This window comes from Leiobunum rupestre, chromosome 11, assembly GCF_980474605.1.
Source record: "Leiobunum rupestre chromosome 11, qqLeiRupe1.1.hap1, whole genome shotgun sequence".
Classification (NCBI taxonomy): Eukaryota; Metazoa; Arthropoda; class Arachnida; order Opiliones; family Sclerosomatidae; genus Leiobunum; species Leiobunum rupestre.
In genome coordinates this window covers 28,393,005-28,415,151 of record NC_143394.1, presented here as the reverse complement: position 1 = coordinate 28,415,151, position 22,147 = coordinate 28,393,005, and the positions used below count along the sequence as shown (strand labels likewise).

The window sequence follows — 22,147 nt, the reverse complement described above, 5'->3', positions numbered from 1 at the left end:
AATATAAACAAAAGTTCAACTCTGGAAAGATAAAAATTCGTAGTTTTTAGATAATTTAAAATTTATACATTTCTTACTGTTATCGACATCTGGCGAGAGTTTGGATATTTCAATATTCAGCTTCAATGGCGTTACCCCTACGAGTGGATCTTCTCCTTTGTCAACTGTATTTTTAGATCATGTATTTTATGTGTGTGTATGGTTTGATTTTCATTATTATTTGGTTTTCATTTTGTGATATAGTATTTTACAATGATGCCTTAAAAATGCATTCAATCATTCCTCGCGAATTCAATGATCTTTGAAGTACGTTGTTTCCCATAGCTCTACAGCCTACAGTTTTCTCTTCCATTGTTTGTATTTTGAGCACTGGTGGATATTGAAATGTTCTTGGGTTTATTTCCATCCAAAATGAGTGGAAGGAACTCACTATTGACTCCTAGAGTCCTACAAGTAATCGCAAGAGTCCCTCAAAACACGGAAATGCAAATTGTTTCTGGAACGAACTAGCAACATCGACGATGGTTAGATGAAAGCTAAGGTGAAACTATAGACCAGTTTGAGAAAATAACATACTATACTCAGTTGCGGGTTAAGAAAGGAAAAATATCTAGTACATTTGCCGGCAAGGTACTAGCACGAATTTGGCCGGTTTACGGTTGAATTTCTAAGTATACCTGCGCGTTATATATTTTATATTACAGTCTATTGCGTAATATTTCAAATGACAATTAATTAAGATAGATAAGATTTAAAAACAGATGTACTAATTTAATTTCAGTACTACAATTGAGGCATACCTAAAAAAATTCCGTTTTGCGAGTCCAGGGCAAGTATAGAACGGGTATTGCTGAGATTAGCACGTTGACGTACATGCAGGGCTTGCCAACACCCTCCTACGCTTTGTAACCCGGCCACCTGAAATAATGGCTTCAAAAATCGCTTGATGACTTAGGCCTAAGGTGGTGCCTTGGGTATTAGCCTGGCTGATTATTATTATTATTATAATTATAAAAAGCGATTGTTTACGAGCATAATACTAAAAATACGCTATAATAATCTACATTAAATATTTATTGATCACTTTAATATTTACGCAATAGGCATTTATAATATGGATTAATATAACACGCGCAGGAACCTTTAGGAATGCAACAGAAAATAGGATAAATTCGAAATTTCTACCGACGATTTACCGGAAAGTCGTGTTAGTATCTTTCCGACAAATGTACTAAATTTTTGGCCTTTCTTAACCTGAAATTGAGTATACTAGAAGTTTATAAGATATATCTTTCTAGAGAAGTGTTCATATAGGTTCTTAATTTCTTAAAGATAATTAAAACCCATATTTATCAACGTATTTCAGGTTTAGCAGTAGCTATAGGGTTGATTAGCTCGTGTTACGCCAAACACAAGTCCTAACAAGTTTTAGCAGTCGATTTTTCAATTTCATTTCTACTCCCTATTATCAAGAACTCATAGACGTACTAAGAACACGTAATCATAGCTTTAGCCCGTCGTGGAGCCTCCTAATCTATATTTTCAAAATAAGCCCCGCCTTTTTATATTTTCCGCCTGTAGTAACTTAAGTAACCAAAAAAATAAGCGGTCTAAGAAAAACTAACTAAAAACCTACTTAAAAACCACTTAAAACCAACGCTAATTTCGCTTAATGGAGGACACTTAATTCCAACTTAAAGCCAACTTAGAGCCAACTTAGAGCCAACTTGAAACTTAGTAACGACAACTTGAAGCCAACTTGAAACCAACTTAAAAATAATACATGTATGTACTTTTCTGTAAATGTAAGTGTTCGCGCCTTCTTCTTAGAAGGAACAATAGTGGAAGAAGACTCAATAGCTCCGCCTCTTTAAAAAAATCGATTAGGAGGCGATCCAATAAAATTTCCTTTCCTCTGTTCTTGGTACACGTCTATGGGTTCTTGCTATTATGTAGGCTTAAGGCACTTTCAATGAGAGCGTATTTCTTGTCAAGCCGCACCAATTTAACTCGTAAAATAAGGGTTATAAAAAACTCATTTTATAAAATAGCTTAGAAAGTTAGTATATTTAACGTATTTAACGCTTGACCTACGAAGATAAGTGTTCCGAGAGGATATGGAGATAGATTCATATCTCGAAAGAGATATATTATACTAGCAAACTAACAAGGAGACATCCCGAAGTGTAACCCACCGATTATGTTCAAACTCGGGGGATTGGTAGACCTTCATGAATCATGAAAAATCCTAAAGGGAATTTATTCAATGGGCAACCGTTTTGCCATGGCAACGTAAAATGTTTATCACAACACAAAATATTAAATTTTCCCATTGAAAATAACATGGGATTTTTACCTCAAATTGATCAACAGTTGATCAATTTTTATTTTTTTTGTCAATTTTTATCTATTTTTTCTATTTTTGGCATTTTCGAAATTTTGAAATTTGTTCAAATTTTTCACAGGGGGGATCCTAGGAATCGGTCAGAATATTTTCAATGAGAAAATTTCAATTTTTTGTTGTCAAAAACATCGGTGGGTTACACTTCGGGATGTCTCCTTGTAAGTGTTGGAAACGCACAGCTCGTTTCCGAGCAGCTTGGAGTGAAAATGAGTTGTAAATTTTCTATCAAGGAAAAGAAAAGAGAAGCTCAAGTATTCGATTAGTTTTCAAAGGTTGGGGAGCTGCATACTTAATGAGTTGAGCTAAGCGCCAACAGCAATTGGCAGAGTCACGTTCTCTCCAAATAAAACTGACCAAGAATAAAAAGATAATTTATACAGGCTAACAGAAAATATGTAGGCAGTACCCAGTTTGCCTCTTGATTCCGTGGTAGGAAAACCACCGCCTTTCCTCCAGTAATCTTTCCCCTTTCTGCCAGCTAAGAGCAACAAACATAAGGAGAACGCAGCTAGCCTTTAAACACGTTAACGCAGTGTTGTGTACAAATGTCATTGGACGAACCTTAAAGCCTAGTTCCCACTTAAGGCTAGTTCCCACTTGGCGAATTTTCTAGACGAATAAAATTTTCGCGCAATGAAAAAAGACGCTTTTTTTCGGTCGCTGGGGAAGCGGTTCTCACTTTAGCGTGAAAATTTAAAAACGCTGAAAACAACTCGTGCGGGTTTTTAGTAATGTTTTAGGCCTAACATAAAACAAAATGAACCAAATGGATGTTCCTGTTGATAATTTCAATAAATAAACGATTCTATTCGTGAGATAATTACCTTTACTTCAGTATCTTGGTCAAGTTGGCTCAGTTGGCTGAGCCGCTTTTCTAAAGACCTAGGCTTAATAAGTGACGGACGGGAGTGGAATAGATCGAGGGAACGCGTTTTCTGATTGTCTGAAGCTTTTTATCGCCAAGGTGTGGACGTCAAAAAAAAGAACATTCGCCGCTAAAGTCGCGTCTCCGCGGTATCTAGCGAATGTTCTATTTTTTGACGTCCACACCTTGGCGATAAAAAGCTTCAGCGTCACTTATTAAGCCTAGGTCTTTAGAAAAGCGGCTCAGCCTACTTGACCAAGATACTGAAGTAAAGGTAATTATCTCACGAATAGAATCGTTTATTTATTAAAATTATCAACAGGAACATCCATTTGGTTCATTTTGAACCAAATGGTCTAAAAAATGTTAGGTCTAAAACATTACTAAAAACCCGCACGAGTTGTTTCAGCGCTTTTAAATTTTCGCGCTAAAGTGAGAACCGCTTCCCCAGCTAGAGCTTCTAACCAATGAAAATTGTACGCGTGAAAATGCACGACTTTTGACGGGTTGCGTTCTCCTTGTGTGGGGTGCCGTGTTTGTTGCTCCTAGCTGCCAGTAACATGAAGCTCCAATGAAAGACACTCCGGTAGGATAATACCAAAAATATGTCAATTTATTTTCGATAATACATTCTTGGTTAACATTAATGAAAGGTAGTTTCCGATGTTAGTCAAATACTATACAAGTTACTTTGCGAGATGAGAGGTGTATTTTGGAGGGAGAAAATGCTAAAAACTGTTCCTTCTACCGATATATTTATTTATTGATTTATCCTCAATGACATGTTTGAAAAGGACGTAGATTTTCTGAATCATTTTGTTCGTATTAAATACTAGTAATATCCATTGCCGTCCGATTTTGAAAGAAATAATGGTACAATTTCACGATAGCCGCCTCGAGTCACAAACTTAATGGTACCTTTCCATTCTTTAACAATCGTGACCTTACAAACAAAATAATATTAATTGCCGGAAATAATTTTTGTTGCGCGGTTGTTTCGATATACGTCCTACTTATAAGTAGATTTTTCAACAATAATTTCACCGAAGCAGGGCACACGAAGATGGCATGCATGGTTGGACAATACTAAAAAATATTTTTTTTAAAAAGTGTATCATTTTAAATAACCTAACTCCAGGGTTGGCAACAACGAAATGTTTTAAACGTGTTTTTTATTTAGTTTATACTAAGGTTTTTTTGGTTTTTTATTTATTATTTTTTAATAAAAGAATGTATGAAGTTATTTTAAACGTAAAATTGCTTTTAAAAGTATAATGAATCAAATTGTTTTTAATTAATTGCCTTTAAAATTTCAATCAACTTTAAGAATTTTTTGGTTCCCAGTCTATTTCTAATTTTAGAATTAAAATACTTGTAAAAATAAAATAAATAATATAGAGTCGGGATATTTCATGACAAAATTTTTTAATATTTATATTTATTTATAATAAAATAAATTAAAAGTATCCCGACTGTATATTATTTATTTTATTTTATCATATCTCCATGACTCTGGTTTTGAAAATTATTTACTAAAATACTTGTACTTAAATACAATTTAAAAATAATTAAGTATTTTTAAATACGTCTCAAATAAGTTTTTAAAAGCTTGTTTTTAATTCTTATTTTAATGGATTTTCAACAAAGTAGCGAAATAAAATTCTTTTATCGTATAAATATATTAACTTTATTTTCAACGCAAAAATATGCGCTTAATTTTAAACAACGTAATTAATCTTTTGCTTATTCTAGCAGTGTTTAAAAATGTTTTTTTTTTAAACTTTACTGGTCTGATTTTTGCTTTAAAACCGTACATTATTGGTATTATCCTTTTTTTTTAAAAAAACATATTTTTCCCTACTTTATTTCAAATTTTCCATTAATTTTTCAGTAGTACTTGACCTTAAAAGAGTTTATCCTCGATTATTGGGGTTCCTATGCTAAGGAAGGTCTAGTGTATTGTTTAGCCAAGGGCAACCCATGTTAATATGAGTATATTGAAATTGTACTGACTTCAAATTAAACACGATTTCAAAACAGCAAAGACTATAGCTTTTATTGAGATAAATTTAAAACCAAGGTTAACAAAGAAATGAAAAACAAATAAATGTCTGGGTTCTTGATTTAATGTTTTATCTTTGGCCTGCTCAGGAAGTCTAGGAGGAATTTCAACTTTAACACCTGAACTTGGCTGCTAAATTAGATACTGGCTAGGTTGCAAAACATGCTATAAACTAGCAAAATTCATAGGTCTCTGGGCAGCTAAAAGTGAAATATAACCATCTCCGCTTTGTTCTAATATTTCGGCGAGCTAATTTTAATTTTTAGTTTCACCCCTTTATTCAACATTTCGGATTTTTGGCTCAACTTTTAAACGTGGCTTAAGCCAGTTTAACAGGTGGTTAAAACCAGACTGATTAGTACCTTGCCAACCCTGGTTTAAATGTTTACAGAGTGGCGCCAGAGGAGCCGGGTTCGATCCCAACTTGTGGCACTGGGTGAAAACTCGGAACTACTTCTTCCGCGTTGAGTTTGCAAGCTCTCTCCCCACTGGTTTAAGGGGTTTTCTCCCAAGTTTTTCGGTTTCCCCTTCCATAAAAACTTGTCGAGGTTAACGGTAATAGTGAGTGTAGGGAGCTGTTGGCTCGCGTGGCATGAAGGGCTTGCTACCACCCTCCTACGCATTTTAACCCGGCCACCTGGTTTAAGGCTTTAAAAGTCGCTTGATGACTTAGGCCTAAGGTTGTGCCTTGGGTATTAGCGTAGCTGATTATTATTATTATTATTATTATTATTATTATTATTATTATTATTATTATTATTAAATAATTTACTTTCGCCAACAAATTGTTGCTTAGTAACAAGGAATCGAAATTACTGATTGCCTTTTACTCAACTGTGTCTAAAATTAACTACATCTGATAAACGAAGCAACACAAGATAAATATACACTTCCAACCGTAAAATGGTTTATTTAAAACATGGGTGTTTACACGCGTCCTCACTTTTAAAGTATTTTGTATTTTAAATTACTAAAATAAATCAAAATATGTTAAATAATTTCATTATTAATATTTAGGATTAAAGTTTAAACGCCGATATTAAGGGTTGTACGCAAGCTTCAATTATAAAATAAAAAAACGTGTATAAACATTTTTTAAACACGTTTAAATCATGGTTTTATTTGTTGGAAATAACAAACAAAAAATTGTTTCAAATAAACAATTTTTTTTTGTTTTTTATAAAAAAAAACGATTTTGCCAACCGAACTCAACAAAACCCAAAGCAATCAAACGTAATCTAACCTAAACAAAATGAGAGATGGGACGATATTCAAAGATATTAAATTATAATAAACTAATTGAGATGATAATAGATGGAGTGATATGGCATGAGGTGATTTGAGGACAGCTGGGTTGAGATATGATATGGATCGATAGAGGTCGAGTGAAATGACATTGAAGTAGACCAGATGAAAAATCCAACTCAACCCTAACTAAAGCTTTACCGAGATCATTTTATGGATTTTGGATTTACTATTTTGTGAAATCGATAAATTTTTAGAGAAACGTCATTATCGGCGAAATGATACTGGCCATGAATTAAGTATTATTTATACTCAAGGAACGGTAGTAACGCATTAACTCAATGAAACACAACAAGTATTGTTCGACCAGACAGTTAACACGATAAATTCGTATAGCTTATCAATTAAATATTTATAGATTTTTTCGTGTATTTATATCCACAGGGGGTGTACTGCGGTTTAGTTTGTACTGCTGCTAGGTGGATGGAACAGTTTCCATTTTTGGTGATAAAATACGCGAATTTCGGACCAAATAGATCTTCGAGTAAAAAACTAAATAAAACTAAATCTTGGGTGATTGTTTGGTAAAATTGAGGCTCTTTCCATGAGCGCACCCAGAGCGACCTTTCGGTGTCTCGGCATCTGAACGGTCATGGAAACGGGTTAGTGCGATAAAAGTGGTCGACCTTCTTGGCACGACAAAAGAGGTGTTCCGGGGAGAAAATATCGCTCCTTTTTGTTTCTTGGAAACGGTCATCGCATCGTTCTCACTACATTTTGGATGTTTATCTTCTTATTCCTTCTATACTCGGTGTGCCTATTAGCCAATTTCCGAATTGAAAAACAACCGGTAAATCTAGTGCTTCTAATTTCTATCTGAACATTTCAATCCGTTATCTTTTTCTCACATGATCAGGTACAATCTGAATTATATATCCAAACTGCTTCACTAATTTCACCGTCAAATTTACATTTATATGAACGTATAAATTTGTGGCGTAAGCGTAAGTCAAATTAGTTTGGTTTGACTTAATCCACCGCATTGGGCTAGAAAGAAGATATTAGGATAAATGCTTCAAAGTGCCAGTTAGTAGCACTACAAATGGAGCGATCTACTCATCAGTGGGGGTTCAATTCGACAATGGAAACAGGCGGCGATATCGCGTCACGTAATTTTCATGACCGTTCAGATGCGTCGACACCGAAAGGTCGCTCTGGGTGCGCTCATGGAAAGAGCCTCATTAGTGCTCGGAATTGTTTATTCATTATCCACAAAATTTCCGATTTATTTAACAAAAGTTGGTAAAAAGAATATAATTTGAATTAAAATTAAAATGGTATTTATTTAAATAATTGTTTGTTTTGTTAAATAATAGGCTTATCCACTTTCGATTATTTAAACATTTTACAATTATTATTCAAATATTGGTTATTTAAATAAATATTATTTAAATATCGCCGAACTTATTTTATCCATGGATAAAAATTAATCGAACGCTGACCTCTAGGTAAAATGATGTGTGAACAGGTTAATAGACAGTGGTGTAACTAAGTCTCTGAGACCCACGATTGGTGGACTCTCTACTACAATCAGTGCCCTAAGGTCGGAATCGTTTGGGGCTATTGTTCTTGACCCTCTCCCTGGTGCCACAAGGTAACATTTTAGGTAAAAGCTTGTAGTGATCAGGATCCGGCACGTTTCAAACACACGCTTTCTAGTGATGGTTAAGCTACACACGGATCATTCACACGGATCATTCACATAATTACATGTGCATTGGCAGTTTAGGTTTTAAGGGTTTATATAAATCAAATTGAGTTGTTCTAAGCGAGAAAGGAAAGAGATGAACTACCGTTAATCTCAGAGGATGACCCCCACTCTTGTGAACTGAGCGTAAGGTTTCTAAAAATGACCAACGCTTTGTTCCTCCTACCTAGGAGCAACAAACACGCAAGGAGAACGCAACCCATCAAAAATCGTGTATTTTCTCGCGTACAATTTTCATTGGTTAGACGCTTTAGGGCCTGTTGCCTTCGGAGGGGGATAATTCGGAAATTGGCCTCCCCCTTTCCGTAAAACGTTCAGCGAAAATACTCGTTCAATGAAATTTGTACACAACACTGCCTTAGCGTGTTTAAAGGCTAGCCGCGTTCTCCTTGCGTTTGTTACTCTTAGCTACTACCTTGCAATTTATCACCGAATCCGCGAGGTATGAAGTAGAGATAAGTTCTTTCTCGTTTGGCCCCGTGTATATCCTGTTTGGATAACCGTCTTCGCGTGGTGTAATCGGCCCTCTCGCCGTGCTCTCCTGGAAAGTGGGTTTCGCGCGGAGAGAGGATAAAACAGATGAGGAATTGAGGGGCTCGAGCTTACCTAGATCCTCTTTAGCTCTGGTCCTGAGTTTATGCGGGGCGAATTTCTTGAGACTGGCCCATACGGCTTGCATTCTTTTGTTGGCGGAACGCAGGCCGAGGGACTTTTTGGCCGGAGAGGATGGTTCCGTCCTCGACAGGACGGTTCCCAATTCGTCGTCATCGTCGTCGTAAGGGTCGCCGCTGTCCCCTGTTTGGCTGTTCAGGCGACCGTGCTTCTTGTTGTTGTGCGTTAGGTCCGTGTGACTAGATAAACGAAAAATCACTTAGACATAGAGTTCTTAAATTACCGTAATTTAGGAAATCAGTAAATTAGACGGTAATTTATACTGTGTTGCGGTAAATTACCGTAATTTATTTTTTAAGAAAGGTTTTTTTTACGATTAAAACAAGGAATTATATTATACATTTTATAAATTACCACAATAGGTTATAAATGCCAAAATGTTCAATTATCTTCATTTTGAGATGCATTATCAGTATCATCATATTCCCATCAGGGTAATTACCATTTCCGTAATTGTAAATTACTGTTACCCTGGTAATTTACCGCGTAAATTACCATGGCAAATTACCGATTCGTATCTCTACTTAGACACCCTTTCAATTCCTTAAGTCTATATTGGATGGTATCGATAATTATATTTATAAATATTTAGGGATAATGAATATATTATGACGATCCGTGGGCACCATAGTATAGTTTGCCCCGTCACGAGAGGGTGAAATATAAACGTATATGTGGTTTTATTATGGTCTCCTCCCTTTAAATTTCAATCTAATTGGCGATATACCTTATCAGGGTTCATACAATATTTCAAAACCTTTTCCCTGATATTTCCAGGTTTTCCTGAGTATTTTTGAATATTTTCCAGGTGTACTTTTTAAAACAACAGAGGTCTCTAAAATGTTAAATGCATTACTGTTACACTTTCTAATATAATATAGTCAAGATTCAACGTATGAATTCAATACTAAGTAATAATTTCAGTAATACTAAAACAAATTGCACATAATTTGGAGTTCTCATAATTATTTTCCCTGATTTCCCTGATTTTTCAGGAAAATTTTCATTTTCCCTGATATTTCCCTGACTTTTTTTCTTTAAATAAATTTCACTGATATTTCCAGGTTTTCACTGATTTCTATGTTTGTATGAACCCTGTAGGTTCCCTTAAATTTACCGCTTTCGAGGCGTTGACGTAAGTTTTAGGGAACCAATAAGATACAGAGTTGATTTGATCGTCATTTAAGGGGAAGAACATACTGGCAGACCGTGAGTTGGAATATGAGAAACATTACAAATCGACTCAACATAAACTTTATCCCTAAATATAAATAATTACATTCTTGGTGGTAAATAATTATTTGAAGCAAGTGGTGGCTAAAAATAATTAGAAACCTCTTGAGATTCTCAACTGTACTCCATCCAAAATACATCGTAAATAGTCACCTCTGTCGTAGCAGCAACCCAAAATATTTTAATTTTATAGCCAGACGACTAGACGCTCGGCAGTTTTCTCAGAATTGTATTTTATTTTCTATAATTTAACTCGGGATCTACTACAAAATATGTTAGAATTTGCGAAATAAAATTTTGCGTTGAGCCACCTTAGTCGTAAGATAACGCATTAAACCAGGCCACCTGTTTAAGGCATTAAAAGTCACTAGATGACTGGGGCCTAAGGTGGTGCCTTGGGTTAAATTGCCTTTATCTGATTATTATTATTATTATTAAATAGAACAAAATTACTTTAAAGCAAGTATCGGCTCGACGTCAAGTAGCTCTTTTTTCAACAGATGCCGCTATCGTCGTAATCAAAACAAGTTAGTTAAGCTACTTTTTGACCCAAAACGCGATAATTATAGGTACCCCTCGCGTTGATTGGGTCGTTTGTAAATAGGTCAATAACATAAATTTCATTAATTTTAAACAATATTTTTTACATGGGATATATAGTTTAGGTTAAAGCCCACTAAATAAAGTATAAGCTGTCTACAAAGGCTCTCTGACGACTTTATCATTTGGCTATTTTGAATTTAAGCTTCCTTTGCCATTAATAGATGGCACCACGCTCTCCACTAAAGTAGTTTTTTTCGAAGAATCGGATAGATTCATGGCCATCTCTAATAACAGGGGCCTTTTCATAATACAGGTGGCAATGATAGAGCCGACAGTTGCTTTAAAAAGATATCTCCTGCCCAAGGCTCCTGTTTAGTCAATTAGTAAATCTCTATTGCGCTAGCTTGAATTGGATCTCCGGAGTGACATCTCTCGAGCCCTCGAGGTACTACAGCCACTCGCTTTCCGGTGGTATAATTGTCTTACCTTCGCGCCCTCTTTTTCTCTCGAAACTTGAACCGTCTCATTCTGGGCGACGGCGTCGAGGAATTACCCGTGATGGAATGGTCTGGATCTACATCTCCTGCAAATTAGAGAACAATATATTCAATTTTATTTCGTACATTAGGGCTGTAGTGAGTACTCGAACATCATTAATTGTTTTAGGTCGAATAAGTAATTGGAGAATACTAGTCGATTACCGAGTACCATGGGCGTATTGACCATTAGGCGGAGTTAGCACGTGCAGGGCCGGATTAACCAATAGGCTAAATAGGCCTGGGCCTAGGGCACCAAGCCCACAAGGGGCACCAAGAGGGTTCGAAAAAAATAAAAGTACAAAACTTTAATCATTTGCTTTTCACAAAATATTTTCCTGGGTTATTTTAGTAAATGCGTCCACCCCTATAAACCACAAAGTTTGATTGTCACATTATCTGACGGACTGCCGTCTAGCCCTTGACGTCTGACGACATACTAAATCTGGCAGCAAAATGAATTTTCCTTCCATTTCTCAATTATAAATTGAAAGGGGGGCACCAAAATTAACTTGGGCCTAGGGCCCCATAAAGTCTTAATCCGGCCCTGAGCACGTGCCTAGGGCGCCATTTTTCTAGAGGCTCCAAAACTCTGATAAAGCCCCACGGTCGAAGTACTACTTATCTGACCAACCCGTTGTACAATGCCCAGTGGCGGAAAATTTTTCTGTGCATAAAGGCACCGAAAGAGTTAATCTACCCCTACAGAGTACCAAAAAATTGCATATTCGGGTACTAGATTACTCGAATAAGCTGCTCTCTAAACTCGTCGAATATTTTTCTTTCTATCCTCGTTTCTTCAAAATTCAAAGAGGGGTTTTTACAACTTTTTGGGGGGCAATAAACGGTACCTACAAAGTTGCGGAAACAGTGGTTCAGTTAAATTAATATTTTTCAGCATTGAAAGTTACTTTATAATCCTTTTAAATTAAATTTCATAATTTCTTGAATAAAATCAGCTCCTAATCAAATACTCGATAACCCGACTCGTTAAAAATATTACTCGAGGTTTTTTTTTAGTTACTCGACTCGAATAAGATAATGTTTCCCCTTAGTCAAGTACTCGATTACTCGACTCGACTTCAATATTATTCGACTCTAATACTCGATGAAAAAATTTAATACTCGATAACCGACTCGATTTCTTAAAACCACTAATCGCACAGCCATATATCGTACGAATTTATTTTATTTTTATTTTTTGAGAAGAAACTTATGGTGTCGGCCAAAGGCCTTAGACACCAAATGCGAATTTATTTCTACTCACGGAGAATGACTGTTAAGATTCGCGGGCATTATGGTCAAATTCGTACATAGTCATTATCCGTGATTATAAATAAGTTCAATCTTGATTCTAGTAAAAATCTTAGTTCAAAATAGCTTATGTACCGTAATAACCATCAGTATGACACTTTATTAAGGATAGACTATTTCGCCAATGCCCATATAAATAAATACGTGAAATAGTACCGAAGAAACCACGACCGGATTAGCCAAGAAGCCCACGACGGTCTTGGGACACCAAGGTAAATTAACATGCCTCTCCCAATGGTAGCAGCGCTAGCAATATAGAGTTGAATTGGCCAGATTGAGAAGGCTCAAATGCCGAAAGAGGCATGGAACCTTAAATGTCTTAATTCGGCCATAGAGGAAACTAATCACTAGTCTATCGAAGTATTAGGTCACGAAATCACTTATTTAAAGGTCAAGCCAATCTTTCAGTGTCACGATTATGCTTATTATGTTACTTATGATAATAGCGACTAATAGAGACAGATTTCCTGTAAACATTTGTTCCGAACAATGAGGACGAGAATCCAAGTAAACAAGTGCACCGTTTATCCAATTACGAGTTATTAGGCTTATACTTTGCACCCGAGCAGTTTACAACTAATTTCGACAAACACTTTTGCTTGGATTTAATGCCAAAAAGAGGGTAGCAGCTAGGAGCAACAAACAGAAGGAGAACCCAGCTAGCCTTTAAACACTCTAACGCAGAGTTGTGTACAAATTTCATTGGACGAACCTTTACGCTGAGCGTTTTACGGAAAAGGGGAAGAAAATTTCCGATTTTTCCCTTCTGACGGCAGCAGGCGCTAAAGCATCTAACCAATGAAATATGTACGCGAGAAAATGCACGACTTTTAGCGGGTTGCGCTCTCCTGGTCTGAGGTGCTGTATTTGTTGCTTCTAGGTAGCAGTGTAGTTCCGGGCAGCTTAGGTGTAGATCAATAGCTCAAACCTATTATAACCTTTACTCTCTGTGCCTTTTGAAGTTTCCAAGTAAGCGGCTTTCAACTGATTAAAAGTACGGGTTTTATCCATTAAAATTTCTAACCGTTTTTTAGCTCTTTTTTTATTGATTGAAATATCTTTTGTCGTCGGGGACAAAATTTATCTGATCTTGGGAAAGCAGCTCTAATTTCAATTCCACCAATTATAACGTTCCTGCGAAAGGAAAGTACATGCATGGCCAATTTCCGTTCATTCGATCTACAAATTCTATATATATGGTCATAAGTAACATAGTTACAATAAGTATACGGCAGTTTCTGTTGCTTTAATCAATGGGTCCGACAAATTTTTCATCTTAAGGTGATTTTGGGATTTCAGAAACTGATTTTGGGATTTCAGAGCACATTTTTCGTTTTCATTTCTGTTTTTTTTTAAGCTTATTGCGATATTTTGGAACTGATTTTCGCCCAGATTTCGGGATTATTGTCCTGGCGAAATAGCTCTGAACTTCAGTGATAAGTTTTCTTGATTGAAATATTTATTGTTGTTATGTTACTTACGATATGGACCAAATATATAATGAAATACGTTTTGAACTGGGACAGAATTGATTTCTTATTTGGTCTTAGTATCTACTCAAAACCAAGGCCCGAAAATTTCGGATTGGTCTAAAACGTAATTAAACTTAGCGAAGCGAAAAATTCTTCAAACTTTTTAATTCGAAAAATGTTTTCGCTCGTTTCGCAGGGTAGTATTTAGAAGGAAGAATTTGGTAGGGTTTTGCTTCCTGAATAGCGGTTTTTTTTTTTCAATTCATCCGGAAACCCCTAAAATTGCAATCGAAATGAAATTTTTTTAAAGGCCTAGTGGCTTCTTTAATTTCGGCCCCTGAAAATAAACTTCACCCCTGGCACCGGTGTACTACACACGGAACACTTCTACAGGGGCGCACTATACCATTTTTTTCTACGCCGGTATCGTGTTAAATACGCGTGATTGGAAATTGTTAATAGTAAAAAAATTGGAGTTATATTAAAGGGTTTCAATATACGCCAAAGCAAGTGTATATTTAAACATTAATTTAGGGGAAAGTACAAATTCCAATTTTGGAAAGCGGATAAACTAAACCTTATATATCTTATAGCATTCATTCTAATTAATTAATTTCCACAAAGTTATTTTTTTAATATTTCGGGTAGTGTAATGTTTAAATATATTCAAAGCTTAAAAATAAAAACAAATAATATTTCTTTAACCATAAGGTAAAGTAACAATGTTTTCATTAGATTTAAGAATTGCTATTATTAAATATTTTAATTTGTAGTTTTGACCAAACAATTAGAGATTTTTTTTAATATTTTTAAATCAAATATTGGGGATGTTATATTTATTTAAATTTGTACTTTAAAGAAAAAGTATTCTTTATACTTCGAATATAAAATTCCTTACGTACGAAGGTCAACAGAGTAGCTAGGAATATATGGAATAGGCGAAACTATTTAGTCCAGGGGCAGGGTGACTAGACTTCCTATATTTCCTATATTTTCCTATATTTTTAATGCCTTCCTATAATTTCCTTTATTCTTACCTATTTTCCTATAATTTCACGGTCTTTTGAAAGTGAAAGAACTTTTTTGTACGTGTCCTCATCTACTGTAAATACTGCCATTTTCGAACAATATCTTGAAATATACGAGCTTTGTAAATCCGCTAAGTGATCCAATAACGCAAGAAAGCAGTGTACAAAACATTATCAATATTCCAGGTGATTCGAGTCAAAGTATACCGATATGCAATAATTACCTTATTATTTTTCCCATATTTTTCTTAGCCTATTTAGTTTCCTATAATTCGCCTATTTTATATTTAGCCTATTTCGTTTCCTATAATTCGCCTATTTTATATTTAGCCTATTTAGTTTCCTATATTTTCCTATAATTCGCCTATTTAGTTTCCTGTATTTTCCTATAATTCGACCCTAAAATTCCTATTTTTCCTATAAAATTTTCAAAGCTTTTCCCTGGTCACCCTGCAGGGGGGCTGAAAAGATGGTAGTCACGTGACTTTATGGAGAACTGCAGCGCCATCTATACTAAGAATTACGAACTATTATTCATTTTATTTTGCTAATGGCGGTTTAAATTTTGAACGAAATTATCTAATTATTATTATTATTATTTAAAACATCTTGTAATAGATAGTTGGTAGTTAATTAGCTATCTGCAGTATCTGGAAGGAACAATTTTTTCTTTACCATCGTACGGCCAACTATGAACACGAGTTACCTAATCGAAGTTGGCTGTGACATGGTAGTCACTGGATTTTGTTTTCCCATTTTAACAAGTTCGTTAAGACCACATTTACTTTATAGTTTCGCCTATTCAAGTGGTGGTCTCGAAAGGGTAACGCTTCGAAGTGGAATGGACAAAACAGGGAATCGCGCCAAGTTCGCGTTTCTTATTTTTTCGGGGTAAATAACGCAATCATCGGAAGACGATAAAAATCCATACCTTTCGAGTAAAAGAACTCGTCCGAAATCCACGACCGAAATATACGAATAAACTATATCTCTTCTAAAATTGAAGACTACTCTACTTCTGGGAAACGGATGCTCTTACTGGAGTTAAAACAAAAAGGAAGACATTCTTCGCAAGATAATAACTTAGTTAGACACGTCATCCCTCTTCGGTTATTTGAAACATGGAGCCACAATTTTCGTCCGCTTCCAACGGCTCCCAAAGCGTAACTAAGGAGTCACTGTTTGCTCGCGTGTTGTATCCTACGTGTTCGAGCGTGGATTCAACGCGACACCGAAAAGGTCCTGGCTGGCTCCGCAACGTCTGCGGACACTAGCGACACGAAAGAATAAAACTTTTGTCTTTCTCCGTTCTACGAATGCGCCGAGAGAGAGAGGGAACGGCGCGGCCTTACTGTTCGGCTTTCCCGCACAGTCTCTTCGGGGGCTTTGTGTCCAAAACGCGGAGGATCGATACCTTATACCGCACCTCGGACTCTCTCGTTCTGGGGGCCCCTTATTCCGACACCCTTATCGCCTTCCGCGTGTTCCCCGTCTTCAAGCTCCACGCGACGCTCCACTCTTACTCGAAAGCGCTATTAAAGGAGCTAAGGGGGTAAAGACCGTTTTTAGACACCTCAGCGCGAAAATATTATAAGTCGACGTTTTTAGGTTTTCAAACAATGCACACCACCGGAAACGTTTTCTGGTTTTGTTTTTCGAATTCAACCGCTCTGTTGAAAAACAAAAGACCGAAAATGAGGGAAACCACAGAATGTACTTCCCGTTTTCAGCACGCATTAGACTCGGGAAATTCTTGTTGCTTCGGGAAATTGTGGAACAGCACCCCACGCAAGGAGAGCGCGACCCGTCAAAAGTCGTGCATTTTATTGCGTACATTTTTCATTGGTTAGACGCTTTAGCGCCCGCTGCCGTCGGAAGGGGAAAATTCGGAAATTGTATTCCCCCCTTTCCTATAAAACGTTCAGCGTAAAGGCTCGTTCAATGAAATTTGTACACAACAACGCGTTAACGTGTTCAAAGGCTAGCTGCGTTCTCCTTGTGTTTGTTGCTCCTAGTTTTAACTAATAGACCTTTCTATAAATCCCGAACAAAACAGGGCAAACACTTTCACAAAGACAACACAGCGCTACTTCAGTAGGACTTGCCAACTCATTTATTCTTTGGTTTAAAAATTCTGCTTATGCTATTTGATGGGTATTTTCTGAAGCGTCACCCATAAAGTTGATTTTCAAAATATAGCTAAGGTAGCCTACGTGAAGATAGTATATTTAAAACTATAGTAAGTCCATAACTGAGCTATTTACAAAATTAATGTGATATAGTTAACTAATATTTATAATGGTTTGTATAAAACTATACCCGTTAAATGAGTAGAATTTTGATCAAAAATCTACTATTTATCCAGATAATCCTTTTTATGAGCCTCCCTGGTTCAAGAATAATCGGGCCAAACCTTCTGCCTCTCTATACCCAAAAGTAAATCACCATTTAAGTAGTATTTTATTGAATGGTCTATTGCGGGGTAAATTACAGATTGTGGCAACTAGGAGCAACAAACACAAGGAGAACGCAGCTAGCCTTAAAACACGCTAACGCAGGGTTGTGTACAAATTTCATTGGACGAGCCTTTACGCTGAACGTTTTACGGGCGGGGGGAAGGCAATTCCGAATTTTCCCCTTCCGACGCCAGCAGGTGCTAAAGCGTCTAACCAATGAAAAATGTACGCAAGAAAATGCACGATTTTGGACGGGTTGCGTTCTCCTTCTGTGGGTTGCTGTGTTTGTTTCTCCTAGGTAGGGCTCCCAGCAAGTTTTTTTTTAATATTATAGGAATTATAGGAAATTTCATAGAAAATATAGGAATTTATAGGAACATTTTTAGCCAAAATATAGGAATTTATAGGAACATTTTTAGCCAAAATATAGGAATTTATAGGAACATTTTTAGCCAAAATATAGGAATTTATAGGAACATTTTTAGCCAAAATATAGGAATTTATAGGAACATTTTTAGCCAAAATATAGGAATTTATAGGAACATTTTTAGCCAAAATATAGGAATTTATAGGAACATTTTTAGCCAAAATATAGGAATTTATAGGAACATTTTTAGCCAAAATATAGGAATTTATAGGAACATTTTTAGCCAAAATATAGGAATTTATAGGAACATTTTTAGCCAAAATATAGGAATTTATAGGAACATTTTTAGCCAAAATATAGGAATTTATAGGAACATTTTTAGCCAAAATATAGGAATTTATAGGAACATTTTTAGCCAAAATATAGGAATTTATAGGAACATTTTTAGCCAAAATATAGGAATTTATAGGAACATTTTTAGCCAAAATATAGGAATTTATAGGAACATTTTTAGCCAAAATATAGGAATTTATAGGAACATTTTTAGCCAAAATATAGGAATTTATAGGAACATTTTTAGCCAAAATATAGGAATTTATAGGAACATTTTTAGCCAAAATATAGGAATTTATAGGAACATTTTTAGCCAAAATATAGGAATTTATAGGAACATTTTTAGCCAAAATATAGGAATTTATAGGAACATTTTTAGCCAAAATATAGGAATTTATAGGAACATTTTAGCTAAAAATAGGAATTTATAGGAACATTTTAGCTAAAAATAGGAATTTATACGAACAATTTGAAAAAATAGGAAATTATAGGAGTATATTGAAATTATATTAATTTATAGGAACTCTGGGAACCCAACCGTTGAGGGTTTCGGGACACCGAATCTAAGCCAGAGCTAAGCTCTATTTAGAAGGCAAATTTTTCCCAAACGTTAGGGCTGTTTTCTAATACATTATTTTTAAAAATATAGGAATTTCTGGATATAGCTATAGAAAAACTAGAAAATTTCGAAAAAATAGGAATTTATAGGAACAATTTTGAGAAAATAGGAAATTATAGGAGAATATTGAAATTATAGGAATTTATAGGAATTATAGGAACTCTGGGAGCCCTGCCTAGGTGGCAATGACTTAATTCCAAGTTTGAAAATATCCAACGTTGAAGGTCCAACTCAATACACGATTACAGCCATAGCGACAGTAATATATTAAATGTTTTTTGTTCAATCCATATGGTCCCTCTAAAATATAATTTTGTCAGAAATTAATTAAAGAGATCCAGATGCTTGTGAAAGTTTCGTTTCCAAATTACGAAACACAATTCAACTTATATATTTGGTTCGGAAGGGGGGGGGGGGGGTGTCTCACTTAGTTTTGAACTGAAATTTTTAACATTTTTAATTAAAATTGTTATAGTGAGATTTTTGACATCTATATTAATTTTTAATTAACTTTCCGGAAAAATGAAATCGAAAAAATAAAGATTGAAACATATATTTTAAGGGTTTTTACTCTAGAGTAGTCTAGAGCAGCGGTTCCCATCTTTGTCAAGAGTCTTTAAACAAAAAAAGTTGGGGTTCCCCCACAATTAGGTGGATCATGGACTAATTAATTAGTCCATGGGTGGATAATTTAGCAAAATAAAATGTTAACCGCTGGTCTAGAGGTTTAGTTTTACTTTTTTATCCGAAAAAAATTAGGCGAAAATGCCGCGAAATAAAAATTTACAATACTAAACTAATCATGGAATGGAAATTTTTTTCCGGAAAAAAGGCCTCGGTAATTTTCCAAGTTACAACTATAATTTTGTTAAATTTTCATAACATTTCTAAAAATATTCTTAAAGACCTAGGTTTTCTTCCGCATGTCACCCTTTAATTTTACTTCTCGCCGAACAAATACCCTGGTGGTAAGCCAACCGCATAACACGTTGGCCTACCACCAGGATATTTGTTCGACAGGAAAGTCAATTTAAAGGGTGAAAGGCAGCAGAAAACCTAGGCCTTTAACATCTAAAAATCAATTTGAAAAAACCCGAGGTAGGACGTTTTAGCTCTAAGCTAGTCGGTCTATCCGTCGATTCGGTCCATTTTCAAGTTAGATTGTCAACCCGCGTAGAGTGGGTAGCGTCAATCGCTAAATGTTTGCAAATAAGAGGCAACGCCGCCTGGAGGGCTGTGACCGAAAGAAGAAAGGGAAATTTAGTAAGAATAATGGTCTAATTATCTTCCCCCTTTTAATGTATCGCTTCCGAGTCGAGAGAAACGCGCCTGAGAAATAACAAGAGGCTACCTTTTTCCACAACCCAAGCGTCCACGTCGGACCTAAATTTAGGTTCATTTGTAGAAAACAATCGGCTTATACGTGAGACAGCGCCGGTGTGAAAGCCTTCAAACATTTCGAGGCGTAGATTTTCGGTTCTGATTTTTCTTTCTTTAATAAATTTATGATTCACCTTTTATATTTTCATTTCAATAGACGTTTTATTTCTTTCCGTTTTTGAGTATATGTTCCAAAAATAAGGTAACTGAGTGGATTGCTTGGGGAAATTTTTTACTTTCGTTCTTGTTTCGCCTGGAAAATTGATGATGGCTGTATTTCAATTTCAGGGAAACGTCCAGATTGATCGAGAGCTTTGTACGTTTAGTAAAAAAACTTATTTTATTCATATTTTAGGGTCATCCATTTTGAAATAGATTATCTCGTTTGTAGCGTAACATTTTGTAAAATAGTAATACGCTGAAGCCATAGTAGCTATTCCAAGCGATTATAAGATAACAGTTAATATTTACGATAGATCAGATTATCCGAATTTACGCTCAGATTTTATCAGATCAGTTGATACTGGTCGAAATGTAATTTAGATATTTTAAACCCGAAACTAATCTGATTTCGTATTCATGAGGAAACAATTTACATATTACAACAACAGTACTTTTCTAAATTTGGACCAAAAATGGCTGATTTTTCTATCTAAACAAATGTGGCGACTTTTTATCACGAGCTTACGTAAACAGTTCTATAAATTGCGAGGTCGTTGTTAAACAGATTTAGAGTTTTGCTAAAAAGGAATGCGTAATTTTTCAAGAAACGTAGATTAGCTTAGGTTTAGATAGCCACAGAACCGTTTGATTAGCAGGGCTGTTCAAAATGCACAAGCATTTTGCATTTTACATTTTGAGTTTCTAGGAAACTATTTGATATTTTACATTTTGTATTTTGTGGGTTTGATTATTTTGATACGTGGAAAAACATTTTCAAAATGTTTTTACTCTGGTACCATCATCGCAGCTTTTGTAGAGAAAGTTCGTCTACTATTTACTAAGTAATCATACTCAGTTACTCACTAACTCAGAAGCGGGTGAACATTCGTACAGTGCCACTAATTAATAATTTTAATTTATTAGAAATTAATAGTGGTAAAAGTAAAAAAAAAATTGCATTTTGAAAAACCAATTATCAAAATCCATTTTGTATTTAGCATTTTGAGTTATGGAGAAAGTATTTTGCATTTTACATTTCGAGATATGGAGCAGGTATTTTGCATTTTGAGTTATGGAGCAGGTATTTTGCATTTTGAGTTATGGAGCAGGTATTTTGCTTTTTGAAAAAAAATTGATCCGTAGCTGTTAGGAGCCCCAATCCGTCGATCAAAATATTTTATCTACATGTATACTACTCAAGGGATGTTTTAAAAGGCCACGGTTAGCCCCTTATGTAGAATTTTGAAAATGTTCCTGAGAAATCTTCCAAAGGACTCCGGAGTACAATTTTGGGGATTTTCCGTTCTTAGAATAATTCACTGTATTGTAACCTAAAGCTTGGTTACTTGAGAACGCAAGATTTTCAACGGGACATCGAAACGCATCGGCAGAAGCTCCCCTTTTTTGGAATTTGAAGCGCATTTCGAAATCTAGCTCTACAACTGAATGGAAAAATTTCAACGTGGACTGGGATGCTTCAAGTGCGGGGTGAAACTCTAATCCTGACTGAAAGCTTAAGTAGCTGGAGTCTGGAGATCGGAAAGCTTGGGACGGCTGGGGACAGGTAAGACCTATAGTTTACTCGTGTGGAAATTTATGTCGAAACAGTAATACTAGACCGAGGGAATTTTCGATGAAAATTTTGACCGTGAAAAATGGTAAAGATTGATTTTTTTTAATAAAAATAC

General features: G+C 35.5%; 1 protein-coding gene across 8 annotated transcripts in view; it reads right to left on the bottom strand.

Moving 5' to 3' along the window:
• The window catches only part of Mctp (multiple C2 domain and transmembrane region protein), a 148,314-nt gene that overhangs the window by 35,776 nt on the left and 90,391 nt on the right, over positions 1 to 22,147 (bottom strand). For all 8 annotated transcript variants that reach the window (XM_090164251.1, XM_090164248.1, XM_090164249.1 and 5 more), the window contains exons 2-3: positions 11,279 to 11,375; positions 8,951 to 9,195 (exon numbers count right to left, since the gene is read on the bottom strand). In XM_090164251.1, coding sequence (XP_090020377.1) covers positions 8,951 to 9,195; positions 11,279 to 11,375 — 342 coding nt within the window. The remainder of the gene's footprint in view (positions 1 to 8,950; positions 9,196 to 11,278; positions 11,376 to 22,147) is intronic.